The sequence below is a fragment of the Coturnix japonica genome, chromosome 1, assembly GCF_054131305.1.
Source record: "Coturnix japonica strain WE chromosome 1, WE-NBRP24, whole genome shotgun sequence".
Classification (NCBI taxonomy): Eukaryota; Metazoa; Chordata; class Aves; order Galliformes; family Phasianidae; genus Coturnix; species Coturnix japonica.
In genome coordinates this window covers 73,602,641-73,630,299 of record NC_140663.1, presented here as the reverse complement: position 1 = coordinate 73,630,299, position 27,659 = coordinate 73,602,641, and the positions used below count along the sequence as shown (strand labels likewise).

General features: G+C 46.4%; 1 protein-coding gene across 1 annotated transcript; it reads right to left on the bottom strand.

Annotated features, from left to right (window-relative positions):
* Positions 1-1,694: 1,694 nt before the first annotated feature.
* On the bottom strand, positions 1,695-27,598 carry CASQ2 (calsequestrin 2). The gene is made up of 11 exons (XM_015875063.3): positions 26,909-27,598; positions 16,308-16,392; positions 15,395-15,495; positions 13,919-14,030; positions 13,384-13,457; positions 12,178-12,308; positions 8,822-8,867; positions 6,452-6,506; positions 5,477-5,577; positions 5,066-5,140; positions 1,695-3,627 (listed from the first exon to the last, which is right to left on the bottom strand). The coding sequence occupies exons 1-11, from the start codon at positions 27,140-27,142 to the stop codon at positions 3,421-3,423; spliced, it is 1,221 nt and encodes a 406-aa protein (XP_015730549.1). The 5' UTR covers positions 27,143-27,598; the 3' UTR covers positions 1,695-3,420.
* Between the last annotated feature and the right edge of the window lie 61 nt (positions 27,599-27,659).

Below are 27,659 nucleotides of genomic sequence, written 5' to 3'. Positions count from 1 at the left end.
TGAAGCGCTCTGTGACTTCCAGTGCTCTGGATGCAGCTGTCATACAATGGAGGAGAGTAAGGTATGCAGGTGTGGGCATGGACCCAGTAGTGTACTGGGAAATTACAACAGCTCAGTTGTTTTGTGCAGAGTTTCTCCCTGTCTCACCAGCTATTAACCCACTACACACAGGTATCTTACATGTTCCTGGAAGGAAGACACTCAAATTTAACTCCTTCACGAGGAGCTTTATCTCAGTCCCTGTGAACTTGGGTGCTGTGGGTGAATGAGAGAGCCTTGGCCACCTGCTGTTCTTCATTGCTGCAATCCTTCCTCTTCTGCAACATCTGTTAACTTTTGGTGGGTTTATCCCAAAAGAAGGGACTGGGCGCTTCTGGCTTTGTAAGTAAAAGCTGGAGATAAATGGAGATCCCCTTTGCAGTCAAAGAAATCTAAAGGAAGCCATAATGTGGGACTGAGGGGAGAAGGGCTGTTCCCTTCAAGAGCTGTGCTGGCCCCATTGAGGAGTGGCAGCCACATGATCAGCCCTTTCTCTCATAACACGGGGAAATCTGTAAATAACCAACACCAACCTACTGGCTGCAGTATGAGCTCAGTCTTTCTAGCATCTGTATGAGGTTAAACACCACCTGTGCACCTGAACACACCTGCAGTGCTATTTGCAGGGTCAGTTTCTTCTGCTTAATTTACGTCCCTTGGAGCATATGGACAGAGGCACGTCAGACTAGAAGGATGTCTGGGATTGATGGTGTTACAAGGAAATTATCCAGGCATTTGGGGTATCCAGGGACAGTGTTGGTTGGGAAAGGCAGTAGAGCAATTCTTTGTTTATTCTTCATGTTTATCGACAGTGGTAGGACTTAGCAATGACTGATCTGGGGCTGCAGATCTGCTAAGGAAGTTACCACATGCAAAGTGAAATCTTGCATGCTTTACTCCTAGGAATAAAGAAGAAATCTTTACTCCCAAGGTAAAGATAAGCAAGTACTATTCTCAGGTGAGCAACATAAGCAGAGTTTATCTCTTAATCACAGACTAAGAGACTAGTAAACTTCCAGATGAGCCTGTTCTTGCTTTTTACTAATGTGCGTAAATGAGTCTTTGAGTTCATCTTGTTCCCTCTCTCCTGGCTGAAATAGCTGAAAGGGCAGAGCAGAAGGATAGCAATGGGCAATTTTCTGGTCTGGATAGAGAACCTCCTGACAGCACACTGCATTTCAAGCTTTCCCAAAGTCTCCACCAGGTCCTTTGGGATGGGGCTGAGCTGTTCGCTGCTATGAAAACCAGCATGAACACCTGGATATCTCCCCAAACACACGTGGTTGAAGTCTTCCAGGAAGTGTTTATACATCATAAAGAAAGAAGAAAGGGCTAACACAGATAATACCCGACCTGAGGATGTAGTTGTCCTGTCTATCATTCCAATAGACAGTGCTTGAAAATTGCTGGTTGAGTGTCGGATGCTCAACGTGGAGCTCACACGGCCTACAGTCATCTACCATGTAGGCACAGTATTCATTCACAGAGATAAATCGATATCCAGCTGAGTGTTTTTCATGCCAGCACCTCCCACTAAGGGAACATGGCACACACAGAAGTAGATCAGTACTTCAGCCAATTCATACTAGTAAGTTCAAATTTCTATTTCAGCTCAAGTATAGAGGGAAAGAGAGAGACAAAGAGACTGACCAACATAAAGGAGGAAAAGGAATCTATAAAATCTTGCTTTGCAGCTCATCCAATGGAGGAAATATATGGTGTGTAAACCTTGTATCTCATCAGGCTGATTCATTTTCATACAGCGTGCACTGAATCTCTTGTTCCTTGCACTACTATCTCCACTAACATCACTTATCTCTGACATAAGCCAGTTTTCTTAAGAAAGACCAGAACAATGTTTTCTGACTGTTTCGGGGGAGGACATGTATACCCCACCTCTGCTACCAAGTCTGCATTACTGGAAAATATATTTATAAAGTATTTATAAAGCATCTCCAAGCTCTCCATTCATTGCACTATTGTTAAATCTAAGAAGCTAAGACAATTGAAATCTGCTGGCATGGGAAAGCAGGGAGACCTAATGCTGTTGAAGTGACCTGCACATGGATGGAGCGGCTCTCGTTGGGACTCAGTCACTATCCCTTTGCCTCATGGCCCTCTTCAGTGCAAGCTGATGAAACCAGCTCCACCTCAGACTGGAAGAGGCTTCTCACAGGCCACCATGGGATGTCCGAGTCTCTAAGCAGAGAGTGAATTTGCAACTGAATACATAGAAGTTGACCAGCTTGAATGCTTTCGTTGCTCATTGCCCAACTCACTTAATCCAGCATCTAGTATGGTTGGATGGATATGTTCCCTCCTAACACCTTGGTCATGGGAAAAGATGCTACATGGAATTTTGGTTAAAAGTCGTCACCTAAAGCTGGAAGGTCATGGGGAATAGGAAGGCTTCAGGGTGAGCCCCTATGAAGGCTTCTATGGGCAGAAGTGTGCTATCTCACATTCACCACCTCAGCCCGGACCTGTCTGAAGATGTTTGGAACTGGCATGAGGTCAGCTCCGGTGTTTCCTCAAGATCAAGAACCAACAGTCAAGCTCAGTGCTGTGATCTTCAGCCTTGAGAGTCTGGGCTCAGGCCTGCATCATCATATCCAGCATTCAGAAACTTCCAGGCTCAAGAACTTACAAGCTGTGCTGTCCCATATCAAGACCACCTGCACTTACTCTATTTTTTGCCCAAAGAAAGCGTGTCAGACAGGGACTGAGGTGTTGGGTGTCCTCTGTCAGGTACGAGTATACTGTCATTTTATGGAATTGCTAACAATTATTTTAGGAACACAAGCTAGTGTTCCTAAACCTGTCTTCCCCCCCTCAAATGTGTTGCTGCTCCTAGTATGTTAATGAGTAGCTGTACACTCCTATAGTAGAACTTTCAGGATCCAGTGGTCTTGGCAGAGTAGCTGCAAAGGGCATTTTGTTTAATGAAAGGACTAAATTTTACAGTGACCTTCCCTCTGTATCGAGTGAGATTTGGTCTTTGGATGTACATGATGGGCCGATGAGCATGGAAAATACAAACTGGCTCCCTGTGTCCCTTTGGCAGTGAGCATGCAGGTGCTTTCTTCCTGCACTGGGCACTGGGGCAGGTTCCCTACAGATTCCTATTGTCCTTTCTACGGAGGCATGATTTACAGCGGTGCTGGGCACCTGCCGGTGCCACCTGCAAAGGTGGCAGTCCTGGTGGCTCAGCACCTCTGAGAATCAGGCCGGGGGTCCCAGCAGGGGTAGGGGGAGCAGGGCAAGGGGGAAAGAAGGAGCAGGCGGTGCTTGCTGATGCTCAAACACAGGTCTTCTGATGAAGGGACTTGCCACAGGGGGAGGCCTCTTGGCCTCCACAAGTCAAACTGTACAGAGTCACAGTTAGTCATCATCATCGTCATCATCATCGTCGTCATCATCGTCATCATCATCGTCATCATCATCATCGTCGTCGTCATCATCATCATCGTCGTCGTCATCATCTTCAGTGTTTATCTTCCCAGAAAGCACATCTTCTATCCAGTCCTCCAGCTCCTCGGCTGTGGGCAGGTCATCATCATCTCTGATGTCCATCCAGACACTGTCAGCCTGTAGAGACAGGTGACAGGGATTAGCCACCCTCAGTCACACGGGAGGAGATAAGATTTGTTGCTAATGTTGTGGAAAGGGCTGGACCACACGTGGGATGCAGGGTTGGTGGTAGCATTACGTTCCTCTCTACTATAAGCATGTGGGCAGGAGCAGCCACAACACCACCCTACCCAAATGTTGGGACTACTACCCTCCCCATGTAGGGCTATTGGTTCTGGCTGTGAGAAGTAGGACTGCTCGATGTGTCTACAAGAGCATATGATGCTGTTTGTTCTGTGTTTGATGTGAGCCTGCTGCCCTGTTCCTAATCCTACACTACATGACTTCCATAAACTGGAGAGGTGAGGGGGAGATTCAGTAACAAGATGCTGTTTAAAACGCAGTTAAAGGGTGCTGTCTAAATTGCAGCTATTAGCCAGAGGCAGGGAACATAGCTTAGATTTGTCTCTCTGCTTTCCTATAGGTTCCGTGAGTAAATGCCTTGATAAGCTCCTTTTCCTTCCTCGTTTTCTCTCTGTAAACAAGATCAGCCTCCAGAGCACAGGACCATTCACATGCCAAAAAGGGACACTTTCAGTTAAGGGTAGGAGAAGTAGGACCATGGAGAGGATGCTGTGCAGTAGCAGCAGCAATGTTCTGAAGTGCATTATGGTGCAAGTTCTGAGCCACGACAACGTGATGAGCCAGTGTGGGCCTCTGGGAGCTCTGTGTTTGTATTGGTAGGTTTTCAGAGAAGTGATAGGGTCACAGAGGTTATGTCCACTCAAGCCAACAGGAGTGTTTATTTATACTCCGCTGTGTAAGCCCTACTTTGTACCTGTGTAACTCTACCGAAAGCAGTGAGGTAACACTGAAATAGCAAAATGAGCTCAGTGTTTGTTTTAGATATCACCAGCCAGCCTCAAACTTTCTTAAATCTCTCTCTTGAGGAACAGAAAGCAGACTTAAGAGGAATGAAATTAAATCTGCAAATACTATAATCATCAACCTGAAATATTTACTATATCAAATCTAGATAATGTATGAGTTTTTACAGGTCTCAGTGACTTTCAGATGATAAGGCATATGTTCCTGCCTGATACTGCTTTTCACGATTCTCTTGCTACTGACAGTCCTACTTTTATGCATGTCCACTGATAGCTGTTTAATGTTGCTTTGACATGACTTAAACACGTCCAACTGCAATAAATATATTAGAGATGCCATAAGCTTGTAATAAGGGCAAAAGACTGGAAGACTCGGGGCTCTATTTCTAGCTTGTCTGTTCCTCTCTCATGATTGCAGGTGGCAGAAACCACCTTGGTCCTCTTTCTCTGCTTAGTGGTGTGACAAATGCTGCCCTAAGACACCGGACATACTGCTTTCTGCTTTGGATCCCATAATTTCAAGCATTCTATTCATGAGATCACTGTATTTTTGGATGCATGCTACTCACGTCTGTGACATTCACAATCCCAATCTGCGGCCTGAACAGGTCAATCTTGAATGTCTTCTCCCAGTAAGTGATGAGCTGCAGGAGTGAGAAGCAAAACTCAAACAAGGATCTTTGCAATATTCCTTAGCATAAATTCAACTGGAAGGGCAGTGAGGAAGGTACAGTGAATGGAAGCACATGAAGGAATGGAAGAGAAACTGAATGGCTTGCGCTTAGCCATTGCTCATGGCAAAGAAAAATGCTGTCTGTGGGGATGGTGCTGAGACATCACTCAAGTGAGCAGTTCTAGTGACAGCCCATGGTGCAGTGCCCCTTCCTTTGCATCCTGTGCATGCACCCAGGCTATTCCTGTGCTCCTGCGCCCACATCCACATCCCAAAACAAGGAAGGAAACCAGCCCCTGCCACTTACCAGAGGAAAGTCGTCAGGGTCAATCCACACAATGCTCAGGTCAGGATTATCAGTGTTGTCCCTGGCAACCTGCTTCAGGATTTCCAGGAACTCAAAGCCGTCTGAAAAGACAGAAGAACCTCTACAGCCCTCTCCTGCAAACACCCAGACACTTTCGCTTGCGGGGCTTCTGACTTCCTTCACCCCTTATGAACACAGGAGTTGTTTATAATTCTCATTAAAATGCTGTCTCCCCACTCTTTCCTCTGATAATAAGGCTTTTAATTTGGACCATCCTCCCCGGGTACTGAAATTAGTTACACATGAATTAATCCTCATAATCCGTCCATGGAGTGGAACAATGTAACTGTTTTCTTGTGGCAAGGAAGGAGACCAGCCCTTAAGAGGCCGAAGCTTTTCATCACGCTGCAGGCATTGAGAATCACTGACTCTGTGGCTTTGCTGGAAGCTGTGCCCACAGTTTTCCCACATGCATGTGACAGAACAAGCCCTCAGCACATTCTCAATTCACATAACAAGACAGATTCAGAACTGGGCCAAATCTTGGTACCCAAGTCCCAGCTTCCTTGCTGGCTATAGGAAAACATATGACCTGCCACACCAATTAAACCAGAGGTCTGTGCTAGGCACAGCTTTGGTGGCACCTTCAGAGGTGATGGATTACTTCTAGGTGCCAGGTTGGGATGGAGATGACACCTGTTTTTCCAGCCAGCCATGTACTTAAGTTCACCCTGTGTAGAACAGTCTGGTCAGGGCAGAGCTTTGAATCAGCTTGTTGAGGTGAGTGGGGGTGGTCCCAGGAGCTTGTTAGCAAGAGAGGGTAACCCCCGTGCTGAGGATCAAGGGTGGGGAGGGGGCATAACAAAGCAGATATAGTAAGGGGGGGATGAGCAGTGGCAATTCTGAGGGCTGAGGAGGGGACCTACAACTTCTTGATGGATGAAGAGTCATGCAGTGAAGAAAACAGCCTCCTACCTGGGTCATCTTCTTCAGCAAAGGCCACGATATGGATTCCTTCCATGTCATCTTCCTGTAAACAATGGAACAGTTATTGATGGGACAGAGAGAGAAGACAGTCTGGGTTGTTGCTGGAGATGAGCAGTGCTGGGATACCTTTGAACAAGCAGCACCATCTCCAAAAGGAGATTAGCTGTGGCACCACTGAGACACCAGAAATGGAAGCTGAAGTAAGGCTGAGTTGTGGAGGTAGCAGGCACCTAAACAGGTTATCTGAGCAGCATTGCTGAAAAGCTGGGGCTAAAAATGAGGTGGGCAGTCCAATGGCAAAGGTGATAGAGCTTCTCTAACGGTGTGGGGCAAAACCTTGGTTGCTGACAAGGTTGAAGACCATCTAGCATGGGAATTTGTGTTCACCTACCATGCCCCAGGTCACCAAAATTCACTGTGCTCAGCCCTAAAGTGTGCTCTTTTGAGTCTGGTAAAAGAGATTTCTTCATGCTGTGGGGGGTGATGCGGATTACTTGGGCATCTTTGGGAGGTGAAGGGTCCTCTGCTCTAGACCAGGGTCTTGGTGAACAGCAAGGGGGCAATGAGTAGGAGGCTCAGTTTGGGATTCAAATGAATGGAAGACAGAAATGACAGGCTAGTGGGCTGCTTCTCTCTTTGAGATGTGTGAGCAATGGGTAATGATATTGGCAAAGGCCAATCGATCTGCCAGCTGGTTTGTCATCTGCCTGCTATGAATGTCATCTCCCACAGAACGGCTTCACATTCCTCACCCACTGCTGGTCCCGGATTTGATTTCAATTGGTTTTAATGCGAGAAGAAATTCCCATCTAAATGCTAATTTCTTTTCCATTCTGAGCTCAGAGGTGACAAAGCCACCATCAAAAACCGAAAGGAAAAAAAACCTGAAAGATTAAGTAGAAAACATTATCTTTAAAAACAACAGCTAATGTAGGGCCATTGGTGGCATCTTTGGGGAATATGTTTTCATAGGGGTATTCTAGGCAGCTTTTCTCTGAGATTCAGAGCACTTACGGCTGGAAAATTCTACAGCATTCCTTTTTCTCCATATTTACCAGCAGAAATGTCAGACAGGAAAATACATATATATATTATATATGAATGGAATATATATGTATAGACCAATATAAATACATATATATTCTGACATTCAGTGAAGCAAACTAAACTGGACTATCACCAATGAAGCCACTGGTGCTGTTCTGAACTTTCAGGGAGACCTGAATCCATCCTGCTGTGGTGTAGAAGCAAGTGTTGTAGCAAAGGAACATTTTGTATTTCCAAGCTGTTTTTTAAGCAGATATCCCACCACTGACAATTCATGCACTTCTCTTGAGGTTATTTTAGAACATATTCAGGATGAAATCAAAATCATTGCCTGTAAAACTTGGGTCCTACCGAAGCCTATGAAAATAACTTTGAGGGACTTAGTAGGAAGCGGTATTCTACACAGAATCTGTATTTCAAAACTAAATGAAAACCTACCATGCCTAAGTGGCTCATAACTCTCAGTACAGTTTATTACCTCTCGCCTTGTTGTGTTAAAGATTCCCAGGGGTTTTGGTGCTTCTGACTCCCACAGCATTTCATGTTATATAGTGAATGCTGTTAAAAATGCTGTACTGAGATTTCTGGAAGAATGATTGCATCTTCTGTAACTTCTATTAGCACCTGTTCAGCTTTGTTTTCCAGCATTCAGCTGGCACTTAAAGTTCCCTAAATGGCTGTTCATGTCTTATTCATCCACAGTGAAGGAATAATTTGCAATTCACTGTTTTTCTTTATTTTTCCCCCTTTTCCCCTTCCCCTACATTTACAGACCAGGAGAGCTCTGTGTGTGTGTTCTGCTCTAAACTGCTGGTTAGTTCTCCATAATTGCTGATTTGCAGCTTGCTCCCACCACAGGAAGAGCAATCAACACATGATTTACTTCATAATCTATATAATCAGCTGAACTGCCTGCCCTCGCTTGCATTTTGATTTGTACAGTTGCTCCAGTACAGTTTCCATGAGTCATTCATTTGGTACAATCTCTGTGACTCCTCCATCTAAAGGATCGTCCATTAGATGATCCTTGCCAAGACCGCTCTGCATCAATGTCCCATGGTCATTACAGAGATTCTCAACAACAGGTATCTCTTGTCTTGGCTGAAGTAGTTGCTTACATGAGAATAACTTCTACTTTTGGGAGAGAAAAGCCATTTCTTGGGAATTAACTCTTTATGCTGCTGGAAAGCATGGCTTTTTTTGCTTAGCCAGAGGCTGGGGCTTAGGAACAGCATTTTGGTAGCCAGAGTGGGTTTGTTTCTGGTTGGAAGCTAGCAGAGGATGCAAGGCTTCATCCTTATATGTACTTACCCATGTCTCAAACATGTCTTCTGGACGCAGCTTCCGCAAGGTGGCTCTGAAAAGAAGACAGAAAGGCTCTTTGAGGATATATCCAGCACCATCACATGCAACACTGCCTCTGTCATGGGTGAGCTCACTGGGCCGCATTTGACTGATGTTCCCATTCAGCACCGCAAGCCACCACATTTTGAATGCAAGCCTGGGGCAGGGTAGGTCATCTACTTTCATGTGTGATGATAAAACTCTGCCCTTGGCTTCACTGGAGCTGCTGAAGCCACTCCTTGTGTCTGGGAAGATGAGACACCACTCTGTGCTGGGACATGCTGGGGCATCAGTCCCACACATGGCAGATTGTTCATCCAGGCTGAGAGCATAAGATGAGCCATTCACTTTTGTTTTGCTGTCTCTGGGCCATTCATACTCTTGTTTTCCTATAGGACTCTGTTCTTTTCTAGCAGTTTTACCCCAGTGTAACTCTACCATAAAAAATCCCCAGATTCTGTTACAGCAAAGAAAAACCTCAAGCAAGAAAAAATATAGGAACCAATGGAAAGAAAATGTAAATTGGCCAAAGCCTGGTAGGTTTTTTTGAGTTTTCTTTTTGATAAGCATTTCAGGTTTTTAAAGGTTCCTGATGGCTCCGAGGAGCCAGTTAACATTCACAGCATATGCTTTGGCAGGATCATATGCATAATGTATTCTTACATAATCTGAAGCTGGGAAATAGGAAGATGACAGTATTTGCTTCTCGTATCCAATTATTCAGATGGTCCAAACCAGGCCTGATGGAGAGGAGTTACAAAGGTATCTCCAGAGACCTGAGTGTCTTCATGATGGATAGACATACAGGAAGTAACACATTTGCAGAAAAACAGCCCTGATTATACAGGTGCAACAATGGGCTCCAAATTAGTCACCATTAATTATTGCCTCTAAGGGAAGGGGCCCAGGTGTCATAAACTGAGAAAGCAGCAGTTCCAAAAACAAAACAAACAAAACAAAAAGAGGTTGCAAACGGCTGGGAAATGGCTAAAGAGCAAAAGACATCACATCGTTATAGCAATAGACAACTCCACTATGTGTCCCCCCTCACTGAGTGCATTTGTTGTCCAGAATATCCCATCACAGAAATGGTATAGAACAACTGAAACAGTCACATGGAAACATGGCAGTGATAAAGAAAGGGGTTTTAATGGCCTTTATTTTGTAAAAGATGAAAATTCTTTGTCTTGAAAAATAAGTGACTGAAGAGGGATTTGGTATGGAGTATGAAAAGTGTTTACCATTCACAAGTAGTGAACCAGGCTACTCATTGTTTCTCATAGTACAGAATCTAGTAAGATTATGAGGCAGCTGGTATAAACTGAACAAAGAGGGATACTCTTTTGATGCACTACACGATTCAGCTTTAGAACTTACATCTGGATACTTTATGCAGCAAAACAGAAATGAGGTGAAGAATAACCACAGAATTTGAAGAAACAAACACTAAGCACAAGGACAGGACTACAGATCTTGACCCAACAAGTGCCCTCATTGCTCTTCAACAGAAACTAGAGATTATGTTGGGTGAATGCATATCTTGTACTTGTACCTAGCTTTTCAGATGCTTTGCCTAGCCATTTTCTAGGGGCAGCTCTTGGAGAAAGGAAATTCGGTGAGAAGGATCTTTTGAGTGCACTCACGTGTTTCCACTGCAATTTTGTGCTGATAGAGTGCTTGCCTCATTCGGCTATAGTATTTAGCTGACTGTGTTTAATCATCTTCTTGATGCTGCTACTTGACAGAAAGACCTTGAGAGAGAAGATGGGAAGAAAGTCCAGGAGGTCAGCAAAGTGACCTGGGAGCACATGGAAGATAGAGGACCCCTTCATAATTCAGAAAAAGCAGAGATCTGTTTGCAAGACTTGCATTCAGCATCCCCTGTCTCTAAACTGTGTGTGTGTGCGAACACAGATCTCCCTGTTTGTGGTGCCCTAGCAGCATCAATAGCCCTGCTTTTCTTCAGCCCTTTTCAAGTCCCTTAGATGTCTGTTGGGAAATGCAGTTTGCACGAGCCCGTGTGACTGTCATGCTCTGTATTTATTTTTAAGGATGCAAAAGCAATAGAACTATAGAATATCCTGAGTTGGAAGGGACCCCCAAGGATCATTGAACCCAACTTCTGGCTTCATACAGCACTACCCAAAATTGAAACCCCATGTCCAAACACTCACAGAATCACCATCCACCTACTACCAACACTGATTAACCTGATCTCCTTCTATGATTGAGTCCCCCACCTGGTGGATGAGGGAAACGTTGATGTAGTATATTGCTGGTTCTATAATTCTATATTGCCCACTCAACCTTAGCACCACATCTAAGCCTCCTTTGCTCTAGGCCAAACAAACCATGGGACCTCAGCTGCTTCTCATACACCCTGCCCTCCAGGCCCTTCCCCACCTTTGTAGCCCTCCTTTGGTTGCTCCATAACAATCTTATGTCCTTCCTATGGTATGGCACACAAAACTACTCTAACTGAGGTGACGTCAACTCAGAGACATCTCAGGACAGAACAGTCCCTTCCTAAGACTGGCTGGAAGTACAGTCCTTAATATAGCAGCTCATAGGTAGTTGTGCCCTTATACGAAGGTTGCTCTGAAAGTAATGCCTCCTATTTTATTATTTTGGCCCATGATGTCAGTGTTTATGGCAGTAGAGGCTGAATCTTTATACCAATATTCTGTAACATGTTGTCACCATGTGACAGATGGCAGCAGAGGAGCGGTCTAACAGAATGGGGTCTGATATGGAATAGCATATGAAGCAAAAAGTGTGTCATTTAATTCCTCCATGCAGAAAAAAATGGCACTCAATGACATTCATTGACACTCATAGAGCATCTGCAGACACCAAACAGGGGATGTCAGCACAGTGAGGCAGTACATGGAGCATTTCATCAGCAGCAACAGCTATGTGAAAGACAAGCCATGTTTTGGATGGTCATATACAGCTGTCATACCATGAAATGAAGAGTGTCTTAATCAGCTCATCCACATGAATCAGCAGATTACAACTACAGAACTATGCATGGAGCTGAATACCAGCTTCAGTGCATTAGAAATGATGGTGGCAACATTGGAATATTGCAGTTTGTGCCCGATGGGTCTCACAAATTCTCACACTAGAACAGAAAGTACACTGTATGCAAGTTTGACAGAACCTGTTTAACCAATACGAGGTTGAAGATTATGGTTTCCAGGACCGCATCTTTACCAGTGACAAGATGTGGTGTCACCACTACAAACTAGAATCAAAATGGCAGTCCATGGAGTGGCAACATGTAAATTCCCATGGCCAGGAGCATCCTGTCTGCTACATACCTTTTGTGCTCCTTCACAAATTCAACCAGCTCCTCTTCTGTGTAAGGCTTATCGGGGATGTGAACAGGGTCATCCATGAATGGTTCATAGAAGTCCACCTCATTCATCTTCAGACCCAGTTTCTTGGCAACCTGTGGCAGTTCAAATGGTCACAGGTGAGTGAGCCTGAGGTGCCTCTTGGGCACCCAGAGCCTCTGCTGGTGCAGGAGTTGAGGCCAAGCAATTTTCTCTCCCTCAACGTGAACTTTTAGCGTGGTCAGCAAAATATAAACAAATATTTCCTTGCAAACAAAGAAAAGCACTGATGCTTTCTACACTGCCACCATCAAGCACAATGGCAGAGCAAAGCTAGAGTCCTTGTCCTGCAAGCCTAATGGAGCTGGTTCCCAAAACCAGATCCAAATCTGACTCCACTGCAGAAATGGCCTTTTATCTCAGAACAGGGCCAATGCAAAAGTGGACACAAATACTACAAGTTATGGGAACGCTCAAAATGAGAAGCTGGAGCCAGATACTAAATCTAAGAACATCCTGAGCTTCTGGAAAATGCTGTATAAGTGGTGGATTTGGAAATTATAGACAGAGCAAGGCTTTGTGCTAAACATGGTGTCTTGCACAGTATGCCTCTGCTGATTCGTATGTCTTAATGACCCCTATTTGAGCAGCTCTCGTTTATTCCACAGAGCAATTCAATTCTGTCTAGGTGTTGCACATGAGGAATCTGAAGCCAGAGTGCACCTGTCTTGTTCATTAGAGACTTGACAGCCTCAAATAGCAAAGGAGAAGATGAGCTACAACAGAGCAAAAGATGCCCAATCCTCACTTATATCAGCAAGGTATACTAAGGCATATCAGTCTTGATCTATCTTTGTAGTGACGTGACCACAGTGGATGTGCAAGTGGTACAGTCTAGGAGGGCCAGGGGCAGATGCAGAGATGAAGGAATGTGGAATCACTGTTGACTGGTTGAGTTGCGTAGTTCACAAACTTACAGCACGGTTGAGGCTAGAAGGGGCCTCTGGAAGTCATCTGGTTCAACCCTCCTGCTCAAAAAGGGTCACCTGGATGCTCAGGGCCATGCTAACCCTCACACTCAGTATTTTAGAGAAGGCCTGCTCCCAACTTCTTGCTTCAAAGCCTCCACCTTTCCAGCGGAAAGGCTTTAAGCTGTGCAGAAGGGAGTATGTGAGGTGTGTGAATGCTTACCCCTTTGTCGAATGTGGCAAAGAATTTGACATATGGCTGGAAGTGTTCAGCAGCCTCTTCGAATGCCTTATAATCTGTAAGGAGAAAAGGGGAATGAAGGAAAGATTTCATAGACAGCTGGTCTCATTCTGATCAGTACAGAAGGGCACCAGGGATGAGCAAATATAAATTATTAGAAAATACAGCAGATGACAGTATTATGTTTCTTATACACCTTCAGGATTGACAAACAAGAACCATTTCATGTGGAGCATACAGAACACACTTTGGGCAGCCCCACTACAGATCCCAAAATGCTACATTAAGCAGGGGCTAAAATCAGCAGCCCTGTGATACAAGTGCAAGGATGACTGCTGTTGTAGTAGGAATGGGCTTATGCACAGTAACAGCAGAAGTTCACTTTCAACCCTACCTCATCTTCCAGTGATTACTGCACTGCAAACGTTTGTTTCCTTAATGTTAATGAGCAGGAACATAGAACCCCCCAATACCCCCACCAAGGCTCCAAGCCCCACAAGGAACATATTCATCTTACGTTCAGAGTCTTCTCCTTTGAAGTAGCCGATAAGTTTGATTTCGTCATCAATTTGGTCAAAGGCCTGAAGCTCCAGCTTGCTGTTTATGACCTCCACGGGGTCTTCTAGCAGCTGCCACGACAAATGCATTTGATAATACAACAATTTACACCAGCAACCTGACTGCCAGACTGTGTCACTAGCTGCTTAAGTGGGGAGAAAGAGGTCACCCAGTTTCTCTGCTGCACCTTGTTTGGTGCTCTCTGCCTCTCAGTGAAGAACTAACTGAGAGACATAGGTCACCTTCAGAAGGAGCACTTAATAGTTTCACTGCACAGGCTGAAGCATTCAGAGGGAGGCTGAGAAAGGTGGGGGTGACCCAAATAGATGCTGCAGTAGGAGATAAAGTGTAATCATTGCAACTAGCTTTGGAGAGGCTGTGAAGATGGTAGAATGGTTGGAAGGGCTGCAATATCAGGACTGTGTTCTGTGAATGAGGGACATGCTTGTTTTTAAGTGTAGCTTGCTGGAAGAGATCATTATGAAGAACTTGCTTTTTGGAATAATATTTAAAAGAACATGCTAAAGTGTGACCAAACAATGTTTTGGAGTAGTGGCAAATCTAGAAGTGAAATTTCCTGGCTGATCCATACATGCAAAGTGTGTTAAATCTGTTCTTTGGCTCCAGACACATTACAGTTCTGATGAAGAAGCTGGAAGACCAATCTGCTACTTTATTCTGGTTTTAATCCAGTCATTGTTTCTTAACCAGACACAGCTTGTGGAAGGATTTGGTCTGATTTATTTCTTCGTTTTGTTTTGTTGTGCCAAGCAATACTGGTGTAAATGGTGTGTGGCTTCACTAGGAAAACAAATGCAGGCATGCCACTGCATAGCCCATAGAGGAGTAGAGGAACACTGGATTTGTTTTCCTTTGAGATCAGGCTGCCCAGGTACCACTGATGTGTTTGCTTTTATTTCCCTGCTTTTCTAGGTGTTTTCCCTTGAGTGGAAAACATACCAATAGAAATCCTTACTCTCCTTCTTTCTTTGCAGAAGATGGACCCTCATGAGGTGCCTTATGTTGCACCCATTACCAGAAATGCTCCACGGTGCACATCTTCTTCCTGCTGTTGTGGTGCTGGGGTTTAAGTGTCATAAAACTCCATCACTATCAGGCTGCCAGAAAATCCCTGCTTTAGTTGGGATTTATGTGGGATTGTTGCTTGCTCCCTGGTTGAGCAACCATATACTCCATAAACAGGAGAGAAAATTATATTTAAGATATAAGTAGTTGGTGGCATATTAAGGTCCCACCTTTTCTGGGAACTCATGGTTAGTCAAGTATTTGGGAAGTTGGCAAACAACATCATTTGCATGCTGGTGTGTAGCAAACAGGGATGGGGTCTCAAATAGAGATAACTTGTGCCTTTTTGCAAAGTGAGTGTTTGTAAGGTCTTCTCTGAGAGGCTTTATCTGAGCTTATCTGTGCTTACATCCAAGAGGAATTCCACCAAGACGTCTGTGGCCAGTTCCCCATCAAATTCAATCAACCGTTCCTCCTTAAAGACATAGAGACTTCCCTCTTCAACCAAGCCTGAAAGAAGGAGACAGGAGATATCATGCGTCAACATGTCACTAAAAGCATCACTCTTTTTACATGGAGGCATCTTGCTGGTTATTCTAACAACACTTCCTGGGTAAATGCAGTTGACTGTTGACTTGGTTGGTCCAGTTAGAAATAATTCTAATGATCTCCTGAACCTAGAGGACACTCAACTCTGTGAATGTAAAAAAAATTACCAAGAAGCCAAAGCAAATTTTACACTCTTGAATGCTTAACTTGCTTTGGGAAAAGTCAGAAGCATTTGTTGGAGATGGTGCAGAAGGCAGACTGGCACATGACAGAGCTGAGGACTGGATGCTGCAGCATCTTGGTGAAGGCTCCAAGATGCTCTGAGCCCTGGAGTGCACGATGACAGGCTTGTGTATTGCCTTCTGGAGAAGCAGAAGCTCTCTGCTTTATTGTCACATGCATGTCACACTTAGCGTCTAATTTGGAAAAGAAAATTACGGTCCATTATACAATGCATAATAAGTCTCTGTCCTTAAGCCTAGTGTAGTATTTATGTACCATTGTATTCGCATGCCACAGTATTTCCATATTCTCTGTAGGATGAAATATGAAAAATCACTACACAGCTATGAGAGGGTAGCTGTTTTGAGGTGTAAAAACTGAAGGATGGAGGGTTCCTCTTATTTCTAGGGAGCAACTCAGGAAAGGGTGGCACCTGGTTACCAATGCTGGTTCTGCATCGTTGTATCAGAGCTGTCTCTGTGCAGGAAGAGCATGGAGCTTTCACACCATGGTATCCAACCTGTTCTGGAGATAGCAAACATGGGACTTACCGAGCTTTTTGGCGAGTTTGGCATCCTTCTTGGAATCCACCATCCCAAAGCCAATGCTTCTAGGCTCCAGGACCTGAGCTGCCAGCTGTGGGGAAAACCAGAATCCAGCGTGAGCAGCAGGAATGCTGGAGGACATTGTGCCCTGTCAGGATGGCACAGTAGGCACAGATGACCCATATTTTGCTCCCAGGCAGCATCGATGGATGGCACACATCACATGTTGCCTCTTTGCTGAGATAAGGCTGTCTGGAGGTCATAAGGGTTGGATTTCTTCCCACTATGTCACGGTGCTGGGTTTGTTGGTGATACCACGTGCTGCCAACTGCGCTTTGACACTTGGGATTCAGGAGAGAGTTCTCAGCCTCACTGGTGACACCGAAGTAGTGGGAACAGCTGGGAGGAAGGCTTACACCTGCTGGCAGAGCAAAAGCTCTTTTCTTCCTCATGCATCAGTGGTCTCCTACAGGGGATGGTGACACACAGGTACTGCAGATGTTTTAATTCTAGGATTGCTTGGTGCCAGGCAGCAGTGGCTGGAAAACTGAGGGTGGCAAAAATATCACTGCTTACATATGACTGAGTAGAAAGCTCCCTGGCCTTCTGAAACAGCAGTGCTACGCCACCAAGTGCTCCTGGACATCCCTGTGTTTCCTTTCTGTCCTGAGCTCTCCCAGTATCAATCCTTTATTGCTTGTCCTGTTGTCCCTCTGGAAGGAAATCCAAATCCAGTGGTGTTTAATGCCCCAGCTTGTATTGAGCTGTGGGCCAGTCAGAGGTTAACAGCACAGCAATAAGACAACGTGGTCAAGCTAACACCCAAATCAATCTTTTCTGCTGTGAGGTGCCTCAAATCCTATTTCCTGCCCTGGCTTCAGGCAGCTCCCTGGCTCTGGGTCCTCTCTTCTGCCCTGTTTCCTGTGGAAACAGGGCTAATCCCAGCCACGCTCGTGTTTGTCACCTTGCAGCTTTGGAAACTGCTGCCCCATCCCCACCATTTTTGATGAAGGGGCCTCTTGGTGATATCAAGTTCCTGCCTGATTTGTGAAAATAGATATCTGTGGAAAGGAGAGACGCGCTGCAAGTGCCCTGCGGTGGGGACCCTGTGAATTCCACCCGGGCGCCATGGACATGTGGCAGCCCTGGGAAGCAGGCAGGCAGCGTCCCCATCTACAGGCACCCTCTGGAGTGGAAACACCATCTCAAGACCCCTGAGCAGCTGTAACACCCCCTCCTCCTCCCCTCTCTTCCCCTGCTCTAAGGATGCTTCTGATGCTGACAGCCTCCTTACTGTCCCCTCAGTGTGCTCTGACACAGGGAGCATGCCCCATCTTAGCTGCCCTGCCCCATTCCCATTCAGAAAACCCTACTGGATTTGGGGTTAGGGAATAAGAGTTGGAGGCCTCTGGGATGTCCCTATTAGGGCACAGCCACCTCCGAAGGAGCAGCAGAAAGGCTGCAGCCAGAGAGATGGCGGGCTGATTTATGGTAGTGCCCTCCTCTAGGGCCCATTTCAGCACCCCCTCAGCCTCAAAGCCGGTTTGAATGTCACCCAGCGCCACTGTGTCCATTGCCATGCGTCCCCTCGGCTCCCCACTATAAATAGCCCCCACCTGCAGATGGCCGGCAATTGCAGGGATCATGGAGGAAAAGTCTCAAAATCCTGGGGGAAAACAGCAAACACCCTGAAGATCTGGGCTCAGGGACTTTACTCAGGCTAAGGGCAGTGGCATTCATTTGAAGGATGGGGTTATCTTCTCCCTACTATCAAATGCATGTCCCAAAGCCCCCCCAAGTCTTTCTAGTCATTCTCCACCATCACAGCATCTCAGCTTTTTCCAAAAGATGGCACCTCCAGCAGTGCATACCCAGATATCTCCTCACAGTTTCACCAAGGAACAGGAACACCCAATTAACTTAACTCCTCCACAGCTGCCTGGCCTGCTGCCTTTAGGAGGTGCTCCATGCTATAAAGGAATTGAGTTGCTTTGCCAATCTTCTCTTATTCTCTACCAATAATTTGAAATAAAAGGGAGGCTGCTCTTGCTTACAGAGGACACTGACTGAATAGGGTAGAGCAGTGATCTATATTCACACATCCATGGATAAAGCATCAGAGTGTTGCTCTGTTCAGTCTTGTGTCCCATCACCTGGGCCCTGTTAAAGCAGTTGATGTCCAATATGGCAGCAGGAGATGGACACCTTCTGTGTGCAGCTGCCTTTACTGGAAAAGGGGATGGAGCCTGTGGGATCAGAAGCTTCAGGGGACGTGTTAGTGACTCCCTACACTGAAGCAGTAGACCAGCAAGAGGCTCCTCAAAGTCTGAGGCTCTTGCTGTGCTGAGACAGGAGGTAAAACACAGAAAGCCCAAGGGAAGAAGGCTGTCCAGTCATATAAATACACTTCATCTAGCTGCAGCCTTACTGGCTACTTACATACATCTGTTAGTCAAGTGCCAGACACAGCCCAGGCAGTTTGAGCCCTATAGCTCTTGACTGGTGTATGCAGGAGATGGTTAGAGTTTCTTGGGGGTGTTTGAAGAAGCTCAGCAATGTGCCTTCATCATCTGAGGCTGTGACACCTGCTGCAGACAAGTGGTTGGGCATGAGCAGGAGTGAGAGATGTTTGTAAAAGTGGAGGCTTAGATCAGGAGTAGCATATGTGAACATGCGGTGTATTCAAGATAGCTCTTCAGGGGTGAATGTGTGAGCATGGGAGCTTGCTGGAAAAGAGTAGATGTGTCCAGGAAATTAGTCATGGGATGGAAGCTTCTTTGTGCAAGACTGTGGGAATGTGCTCTCCATTAGGGCTTGGAAGGCAAAAAAACCAGAATCACAGCATGGCTGAGGTTGGCAGGACCCTTTGAGTCCATCGGCTCCAACCACAGCTCAGCAGGGACATCCAGAGCAGGGTGCCAGGCCCACATCCAGGTGACTTTTGGAGACCTCTAGGAGGGAGACTGCACAGTCTCTCCTACAGGCATGTTTGGAGATGTCCCTCTGAAGAGGCTCACCTCAGGAGAAGATGAATGTGAATAGATGAGAGTGCATATAGACAGTGTGTGTGCAGAGGAAAGTGTGTTTGTGTGCGTGTGCAATGATGGAACTGTGAGTTCTGCTGGCAGCCTTTCTCCTTTGTTGGAGCTTTCAGGATAATGAGATAAGAAGCGAGCAGTGCAGCCCATTCCAATCCACAGAGCTTTTCAGTCCTCATTGGGAAACTCTTTCTGCAACGTGAGACTCAGTACAGCTCTTTCCACTGGCAATGCTGGAAGGTAGGGGACCTTTGCAGGCTGCTTGTGCCTACAGTCCTATTTTCAAATGCCAGCTCTATGGGGCTGGACATTACTCCTGCTTGCTGCTTCCCAGTGGGGCAGGTGGGTCTGAGCAGTGCCCAGGTGTGCACGCATTCCCATATCTACATTTGAACCCCATTAGGCAGCAAAATATAGAGGATGCCAGAGGCACGCAGCTTGGCTGGTTGCCCCCAGCTCATTACAGTATCAAGCATCTGTATATCCCCTTACAGTATTTTCTGATTCCATAATGCTAGTGGGATTTGAATGCAGATAATGTTTCTGATCTTGACAATCCTTTTGGCTCAGAACTTCGGGACAGAGGCGGCTGTAATGTAAGAACACAGCTCCTACTCCTTCTTCTCCCTTTAAATTCATATTGCTTGAAGTCTTGTCCAGCCAGAGCCCCTGCCTTTGTGTCAGCCTCTATAACAAGTACTTTAGCTTCAACAGCTGCATGGGGAGATGGGAGGGAGAAACTGCCCCGGAAGAGCTGGGCTTAGTTGGTTATGTGGTCCCTGAGGTACATAAGCCCCCTAGAAAGGGCTTAGAGAACAAGCAAAGACAGCAGGGGCTTGTAAGCTTGTATCCCATGCACATTTTGCAGCCTTTATCTCACAAGCCTGAAATCTCTGCAGTGCACTCTTTCCAGCCATGGGGTCACAGGTTGAGTCCTGTGCATTCTCAGGAACAGGAGTTCAGAGTTTTCCTCAGGTAACTGCTCATTAAAGAGTCAGAACATGCTGATGTGCAGATGGTGATGGCTTAATATCTAAGAACTTCATTTTTATTTTCAGAAACAACAGGAGGACATGGCAAGAAACTAGAGTATTTCCCCAAAGGCTATGAAACTTTCTGCTGAACTCATACCTTTACACTGTAGTTGGCTTCTCCATTGTTTGAACAGTCTGTAGTAGAGCAGAGGGGCATTTCTCTACTTAATGCTGTCTTGTGCCATGCAGCATCCCCTCACAGTACCCAGCACAGAAGTATTGGATCTCTGTGTAACTCAGGATGGTGAACAACAGCTCCTGAAGCATTGTGATGATCATAAAGAAGGGGTAGGAACCTGCTGAGTAGCTGCTGCAGCAGGGCCTGGCAGCAGAGCCGTGAGAGAGAAAGTGTGGCCAATCTTGCTGCCCTTTTCCATCACTGGAGCTGCCCTCTTGGGGGGTTGCTGCCCTCCTGGTGAAAAGGCAAGTCCCCAAATACAGAACAGCCAAAGGTCACTCCTGTTGAGGGAGCCCCTTTCACAGGTAGCACTCCAAGAACGGTGCTGCAGCCCTTTAAGAGCTACCCAGCTCCTCAGCCCAGCCAGGCATATGATGTGCTGTTTGGCCACCTACCTAAAGGTTTCACATAGCTAGGGCTGTATTTTTATCCACACCCAGGCATCCCTAATTTTAGCCAGCTGTAAGCCAAAGCCCCTGAGATAGCTGGGGATGATGCCGGTTGCTGTGAGTACCGATGGGGCAGGGGCCACTTGTGGCTGCTGTTGGCTGGTGCCTGCTGGCACAGCTTCACAGGTGTTTTGCCGACTCAGCCTTGCACACTGAAGACAGTGTGAGTGAGGCATAGTGGGGCTGTGAGTGTGTATGTGCATGTGCGTGTGCTGAACTCAGCTCTGCAGATGAACTGGTGCCCGGAGCTGCTCAGCAGAACCCCCTCTGCTGAACCCCACTCTGCTGAACCAGAGACAAGAGCGAGAATCTGGGAGCTGTCCTCTACAAAAGTGAGGCTATAGCTGGCTTTGCTTGGAAGTGAAGGCTGGATGTCACAGTAAAACCTATATGGAGCAGCCACCAGCTGCTTTCAAGAGGGTGCTGGAGGAAGGAAGCGAGCTCAGCACACTGCCCCTTCTCCTTAGAACCCTGTGGTGTTTTCACGCTTTCAGCTCCAAGGAAATTTCTGTTTTCTGACCCAGTGGGCCTGAGCTGATGCTTCTGAAGCCCTGGAATGCCACAGGAGGAATCTGGGTGCTCCTGCCCTGAATCCACACCAGCATGAGGCCCAGGGGGAGCAAAAGGTTCCTTGGGGTGAAGGAGGACTCAGCCAAGGAGCAGCGAGCAACCAGCCCCGAGGGAAACGCTCAGAACAAGTGTCTCCTTACGCAGGCTTCGAGGTGTCAGAGCTCTGTGCAGTCTGTCGGCTGCCAGGGCAGGAGCCAGTTCCCAGAAAGAGGAGGTATCATGTCATGCAGCTGGCCTGCACCGAGCTGCGCCAGAGTGTGTGCAGGAATGAGCCCCATCAGCAGTGCTCAGGGGCCAGCGCAGTGGGGAACCGCACACGGGGCTTCTGCTCGTTCTATTTCCTCGGGCAAGGTTTTCTTTCTATAAGTAGGTAAATCCCAGCGTGCAGAGGATTAAATAAAACAAGATAATTCAGACCTTGCTAACTCACTTCTTTCCTGGGCCACTCATTCCTTGCCTGGGTGCCTGCTGTTTAGGGACAGAGGCCTCAAAAAGACATCTTAATGGTCATCAGAACTTGGACCAGGTTGCTGAATCTCTGTCACTGTCCTTTAAACTCACCGGACTGTCCTCCCCTTGACTCCTTCCTCTGGTGATTAGGAGCTCCCTAGTTTCCAAACCTGATTTATTCATAGCCCATTTGTCCTCAGGCTTTGTGCTTAAATAGTTCCCCTCCCTCCTGGGGCTTTAAAGAGAATTACTGTATCTCGTTTCCCTTTTCCCCATGGGTGAAGCTCAGGCTTAAATGCAGGGTAGTGGCAGGCTTTGATCAGCTTGATTTAAATGAAGGGCACCGCAGTCCAAGCTCCGGAGTGAGGACAATGGGATTTATCACAGTTTGATACCTGCTTCACCTCATAGGATGTTCTCTGCCCTCAGCAGTCTCCTGGGCAATGTCAAGGGCTGAGGCAGAGAACAACAAATGGTGACAGTACACATACACTGGAGCTGGACTTGGTCCCTCATGGGACCCTTCCAGCTTGCAGTATTCTATGCCCACCGGTGAATGATTGCTCAGGCCAGTCCTTTTGATGCCCACTTTCAATGCACTGTGAGAGGTCACTGGCATCTCATAGACAGGACTGTGATCCTGCCCCCTGGATATCAAGAATGTGTCAGAAACCCCCACTGGCATGTTTCTAGGGAGACTGGTTGGTGTGGCAGCGTGACAGGTTTGAAGGATGGGCTTCTCACAACTCTTCCTCATCTCTTGGGCATTTCAGAACAAAGGTGGGGCACAAAAGGAGTCTCCAGCTGGCTTAAGCTCTTGCATGTCACCTACAGACGCTGTCTGCTCTCCAGCTGTACAGAGAAAACTCCTTACTCCTGGGGCTGAGGTAGCCTGCAGAGCCCTAGTAGACTTGGCATTGCGTTGTGTCAGCGGCTGAGCCCAGTCTCACAGGGGTCTGCTATGTCTCCAAGTGACATTTGCATAATTTTGCTATTCTTTGGATGAATCTGACTGAATTTCCCTTAGACACTGGGATAGCAGCTATTTCCTACACTGAGAACTGCCAGCACCACAATTCTCTCCCTCTGACCAAACCTGAGTGGACGTATCTGACTGTGCTGCTGCCGAAACCAGTGTTCTGTCTGAGCTGTTAATGGACTGAGATGTACTTACATAGTCTGAGAGGCCAAAGGAAGCAGTGCACATCTTTTCCTTTCTTTCCCTTCCTTCCTGACTTTCTGCATTAACTTATCTGCTGCACAAGCAACTGCCTCAGTAGCTGTGGCAACCAAAGAACCTGTTTTATGACTTGTATTATGAGGTGCTCATGCTGTAGGCTTCTTCAGGTACCTCTCCATCCAGGTGTGCCTCATCTCCCTACACTGAGGACATGCTCTGTAGGGATGCAGGGACCAGACAGTTTTCTGTATCATTCAATGTGTAACATGTTTACTCAGCCAAGGAAGTCATACAGCCTTTGCTGGTGGAGAGAGCTTCTCATGTGCAAAATAAAAATCCCTTACCCCACTGCTGCTGTTTAGTTTTGTAACATGACCCCTAGAGACAGAGGCTGGCCCTCTGGAAAGCAAAGCTCTCCCAATATTTGGAAAGAGTTTGGAGGTGAGAGGGAGAAGGGAGAGGTCTGAGAAGCAGTGGTGTGAGACTGGAGGAAATGGGGGAGTTACAAAGAAGAAGAGTAACAGAACAGATATTTTAAGCTTCCTTGCTTTGTTCTGGTACTCTTTCAATTGTCTTGGTTGGAAAAGGCCCAACAAAGTAGGTGGTAGGGGCTGCCAGGTCAGCTGATGATCTTCTTCATCACCTTTCCAAATTGGAAGGGCATGCCAGGCTCTGTTTGGGAATCCAGTGGCAGATCCCAATAGAACTGGGTGGAGGGAGCTAAAGATCAGTGCAACCACAGCATTCCTTTATCTGATGATACCTGGTGAACATCCTGATATTTTGCTGGTCAGTTCCACACAGTGGGCATTTGTAATGGGAAGGAGAATTTTCATAGCACATCAATTTCTTCTCACCCTGATGTTTGTGGTTGCAATTGGATCAAGACATTAACTATGTGCTTAACTTCACTTGTCCTGTCAGGTTTTCAGAATGTTTCCCTAAGGAAATGAGACCCTTGTGATTCTCTTCTCTCTGTCCTCCTGGTTTGTCTGTCAGCTGCCTCTACAAATAAAGTTTCAAGCTCTCAGCCCTTTTCAGCCAGATTTTCCAAGGATTAATTAATTAAGATGTTGGAACCTTCAAATGGAGAAAGGGCTTGGAAGGGAAGAGACTGAAGTGCTCTGAAAGAGGGAAGTGCTACCACATGTGCTCAAGCCCTGATAGCTACCAGTGGAACCAGTCCAAGTTTGTTGATGACTATGAGCCATATATATGAGCCATGTATTTGGATGAAACCATGGCCAAGGGACAATTTATTCCTGGACTGGAGGAGTGTTGTTTAGGCCCATCCTGCCCTCCTTGGATGTTTTGTAGCCATGTCTTTTTCACCTGCTGAGACCTAAACCAGTGGCTGGGTCTGTCCTGAAGAAGGGATCAGCAGGCACTACTGGGACTTCTGCTTGCATTGTCAATAAGTCATACTATCTACTACCTGGGCACATCTGGAATTTTGACCTAGCAAATGTGGATACTTTGGAGGTTTTCAGGACTTAACATCCATGAAGCCTGTTTCCTCCTGACCTGTGCTCATCAGGCAATAGGAAGTAATAACCCTTTGATGGTTAGCTCAGATCTTTGCTTAGCTCCACACCTGCCTGAAGGTCTTGTGTGAAGGGTTCCCATTATTCCTTATGGTGGAGACCAGTGCAATTTTATAGAAGGAAGGCTAAGGACGTGGTGTTTTCAAGGCTGTGGAGGCAGCATACCTTATTGTGAGTTATCAGCCAAATCCTCAACAAAGTAAGGTGAAAAAATGTGAGATGCTCCAGAAAGTAAATCCTTAATACAGTAAGTAAGCATGAGATGCTCCATATAGGCATCCTTCCACAGGCAAGGCAGATTGAGAGTGATCCTTACTACACAACATTTATATCTTGAGGTGAGGGAGGTGAAGCTTTGAGTGCTGTCATCAGAGGGAGAAGGTTAAAACCTCGCTTGCTGCAGTGCTTAAGTTAGTAACAGAAATTAGGAGTACCAGCACCTTGCTGGTCTGTGTCCTATGCAGCACTTTCTCTGTTGTTTTCTCAGATCCAGTCCCTTGGGTGTCTGTGGCAAAGGAGTGTCCAGTCTGCAGATCTCTGCTGAGTGGGGGGCCTGTAAGATTGCTGCTGCAATTCCCAGCCCAGGGGAAAATGGGGACCTTCAACACTGAATCAGCACTGCAAGTGCTGGAAAAGTTTTGAGGTCAAAGCCACAAGTGCAGCGTGTTCTGTAGAACAGTCAGCTTGTAGCTGAGCATTAACGAACCAGAGCACTACAATGACATAAAGTCTGCTGCAGATCTGATCCTCAGTCTCTTGCCCAAGGTCACAACAGAGTTCCATGGCAGAGAAGCTATTGGAAACTAAATCACCAGAGTCCTAAGCTAATGTATGCACCTCTGAAGCAAATCCTGCAAAATGAAAGCTTGAACACATGCTGCACTGTAGCAATTGCACACTCGGTATGGTTGACTGCTAACATGGGGGTAGGTGTTGTGGGGAATATAACCAACAGTGTACGATAGGTACCTGCTTCTGCCAGGTTTCCATAAATACACACTTAGTAAACGCTCGCCATCTATCTAGCACAAAATAACTACCCTATTAAACAACAATGCAATGATACTACCAGCCATAAAACTTTTCAGCTGGAGTTCCAGGGTTATTTTTACTTTGCCAAGTGCCATTTGATCACTCACCTGGAACAAGTCACTGTTTCCTGACAGGTGAATAAAATCTGGTCAGGTTTGAATCTTTCTTGCCTGCCTTGCTGAGCAGATCAGTAGACCTTGAACTTGGCAGTAGACTTTTGCAGGTCCTAGCCCTCACTCAATTAGAACATTCTCTTAATCACATTTGTTATCCTTAAAGGGGTGTAGTGCATTTTCTCTTTGAAAAATAGAGATCCTGCATTTGTTCTGCAGTTCTCGCTTTCTATCCAAACGTGTCTTTTAGTTAAGAAGGAATATTTCTAAGCCCCTGGGAGGAAACAAACAACTAACCATCAAGGTTTACTGCTCTAAGAGTCTCTAGATTACAGCCACACTACAAGAAAGAATGCTGTGAATCTACTTCGTAATTTTTAGTGTGATTTATTTTACTGAGGATTAATTAATCATTCTTTCACCAAAGAATTAACAATGCTTCTTTCCAGCACAGAAATGAATGGCTATACTAACAGGCAGCTACAGACTTACTCCAAGCAGGCAACCAAGTGTCAGAAAAACAAAAAGGGATTTAATGCCGCACCAGCAGGGAGCTTGTGAGATGTGGAGCTGGGACATCCATTTGCAGCACAGTTCGGTGGAACTTTTTGGCTGTTTGCTCCCTGTGCAATAGGAAGCTGGAAGGAATCTTGAATCTAAGGAGGGTATACTAGATGGAGAAGGGACTTAACAATTTCAGACTGTGCACTCAGACCTGTGCTGAGATTTGAAAAAGCTCAGCTAAGCTGAATTCATGCTGCTGGGGTTTGCAAGGTTACTTGCTTTTCCCCATTTTCTGATGTGCCATCCAGAAAGGCTAATTCCCAGCAAGCAACTCAGAGGACTACAACAAAGGCTTTACCCCATGCTTCACAGAACTCGGGGTCTAAATCACACCCAGGCAAGCAGCCTCAAACCTCTGGCCATTCCCACCAGGCCCCTGACTGTCCCATGACCCGTATCCACAACTGCAGACACACAGTGGCACTGACCCGGTAGGGACGCACAGTGGTGCTTACCTCCAGGACCATCTCTGTCATCTGGAACTGCTTCTGGGACACCCTGTCAGAGCCCACCGGCTCGTGGAAGAGCAGACAAAGCATGTCATACTTCTTCAGGGCACTCTTGTAGTTCTTCTCGTTCAGGTCGATCACACGGTCTTTCCCATCATACGTGGGGAAATTGAGTCCTTCTTCTGCCTTGCAGCAGAAAAGCAGGCAAAAGCCTGCCAGGATCCAGCAAGTCGCCTTCATTGGGGAACCCTTGGAGTTCAGTGCAGCGCAGGCAAAGGTCTCTCTCCTTCTCAGTTTGGGAAGAGAAGGAGGCCAAGGGCTCCAGTGGGCGTCTGCACCGAGTTTCTCTTTCTGCTGTCTTCCTAGTGTTCAGTCCAAGCTCTGCAAGGCTGGTGGCAAGCAACAAACTTTGCTGTCCTGGGCTCACAACAAAGAGACAGACAGGAGAAGCTGTCAGGCCAAGCCCTGGATACCTTACATAGCTGTGTCCAGCTCCCGTGTCATTAGGAACTCCATTTTTAGGAAGCAGTTGTTTCAGGCTAAAAATAAACCCTGCAATGAATAAAAAGGACAGATATGACAGCATTGAGGGACTTGCTGGCACTCTGCATCATCTGAGAGCGAGGGAGCGAGTGAGAGGGAGTGTGAGGGAGCGCAGGAGGGAGTGGAGGTTAGCAATGCTGGGAGGACGCAGGCAGATTTGGGGAAGGGGCGGACTTCATTTATACAGAGAGCCAAGGCACACTCAGTCCTACTA

Bases quoted from the DNA above. Each gene is read 5' to 3' on its own strand.
- CASQ2 (XM_015875063.3), bottom strand. From the start codon at position 27,142: ATGAAGGCGACTTGCTGGATCCTGGCAGGCTTTTGCCTGCTTTTCTGC. The intron at 12,309-13,383 runs GTAAGCATTCAC...GAACTGCCACAG, and splicing joins TTGCCACATTCGACAAAGGG to GTTGCCAAGAAACTGGGTCT. The intron at 3,628-5,065 runs GTGAGTAGCATG...CTGTCTCTACAG, and splicing joins GGATTGTGAATGTCACAGAC to GCTGACAGTGTCTGGATGGA.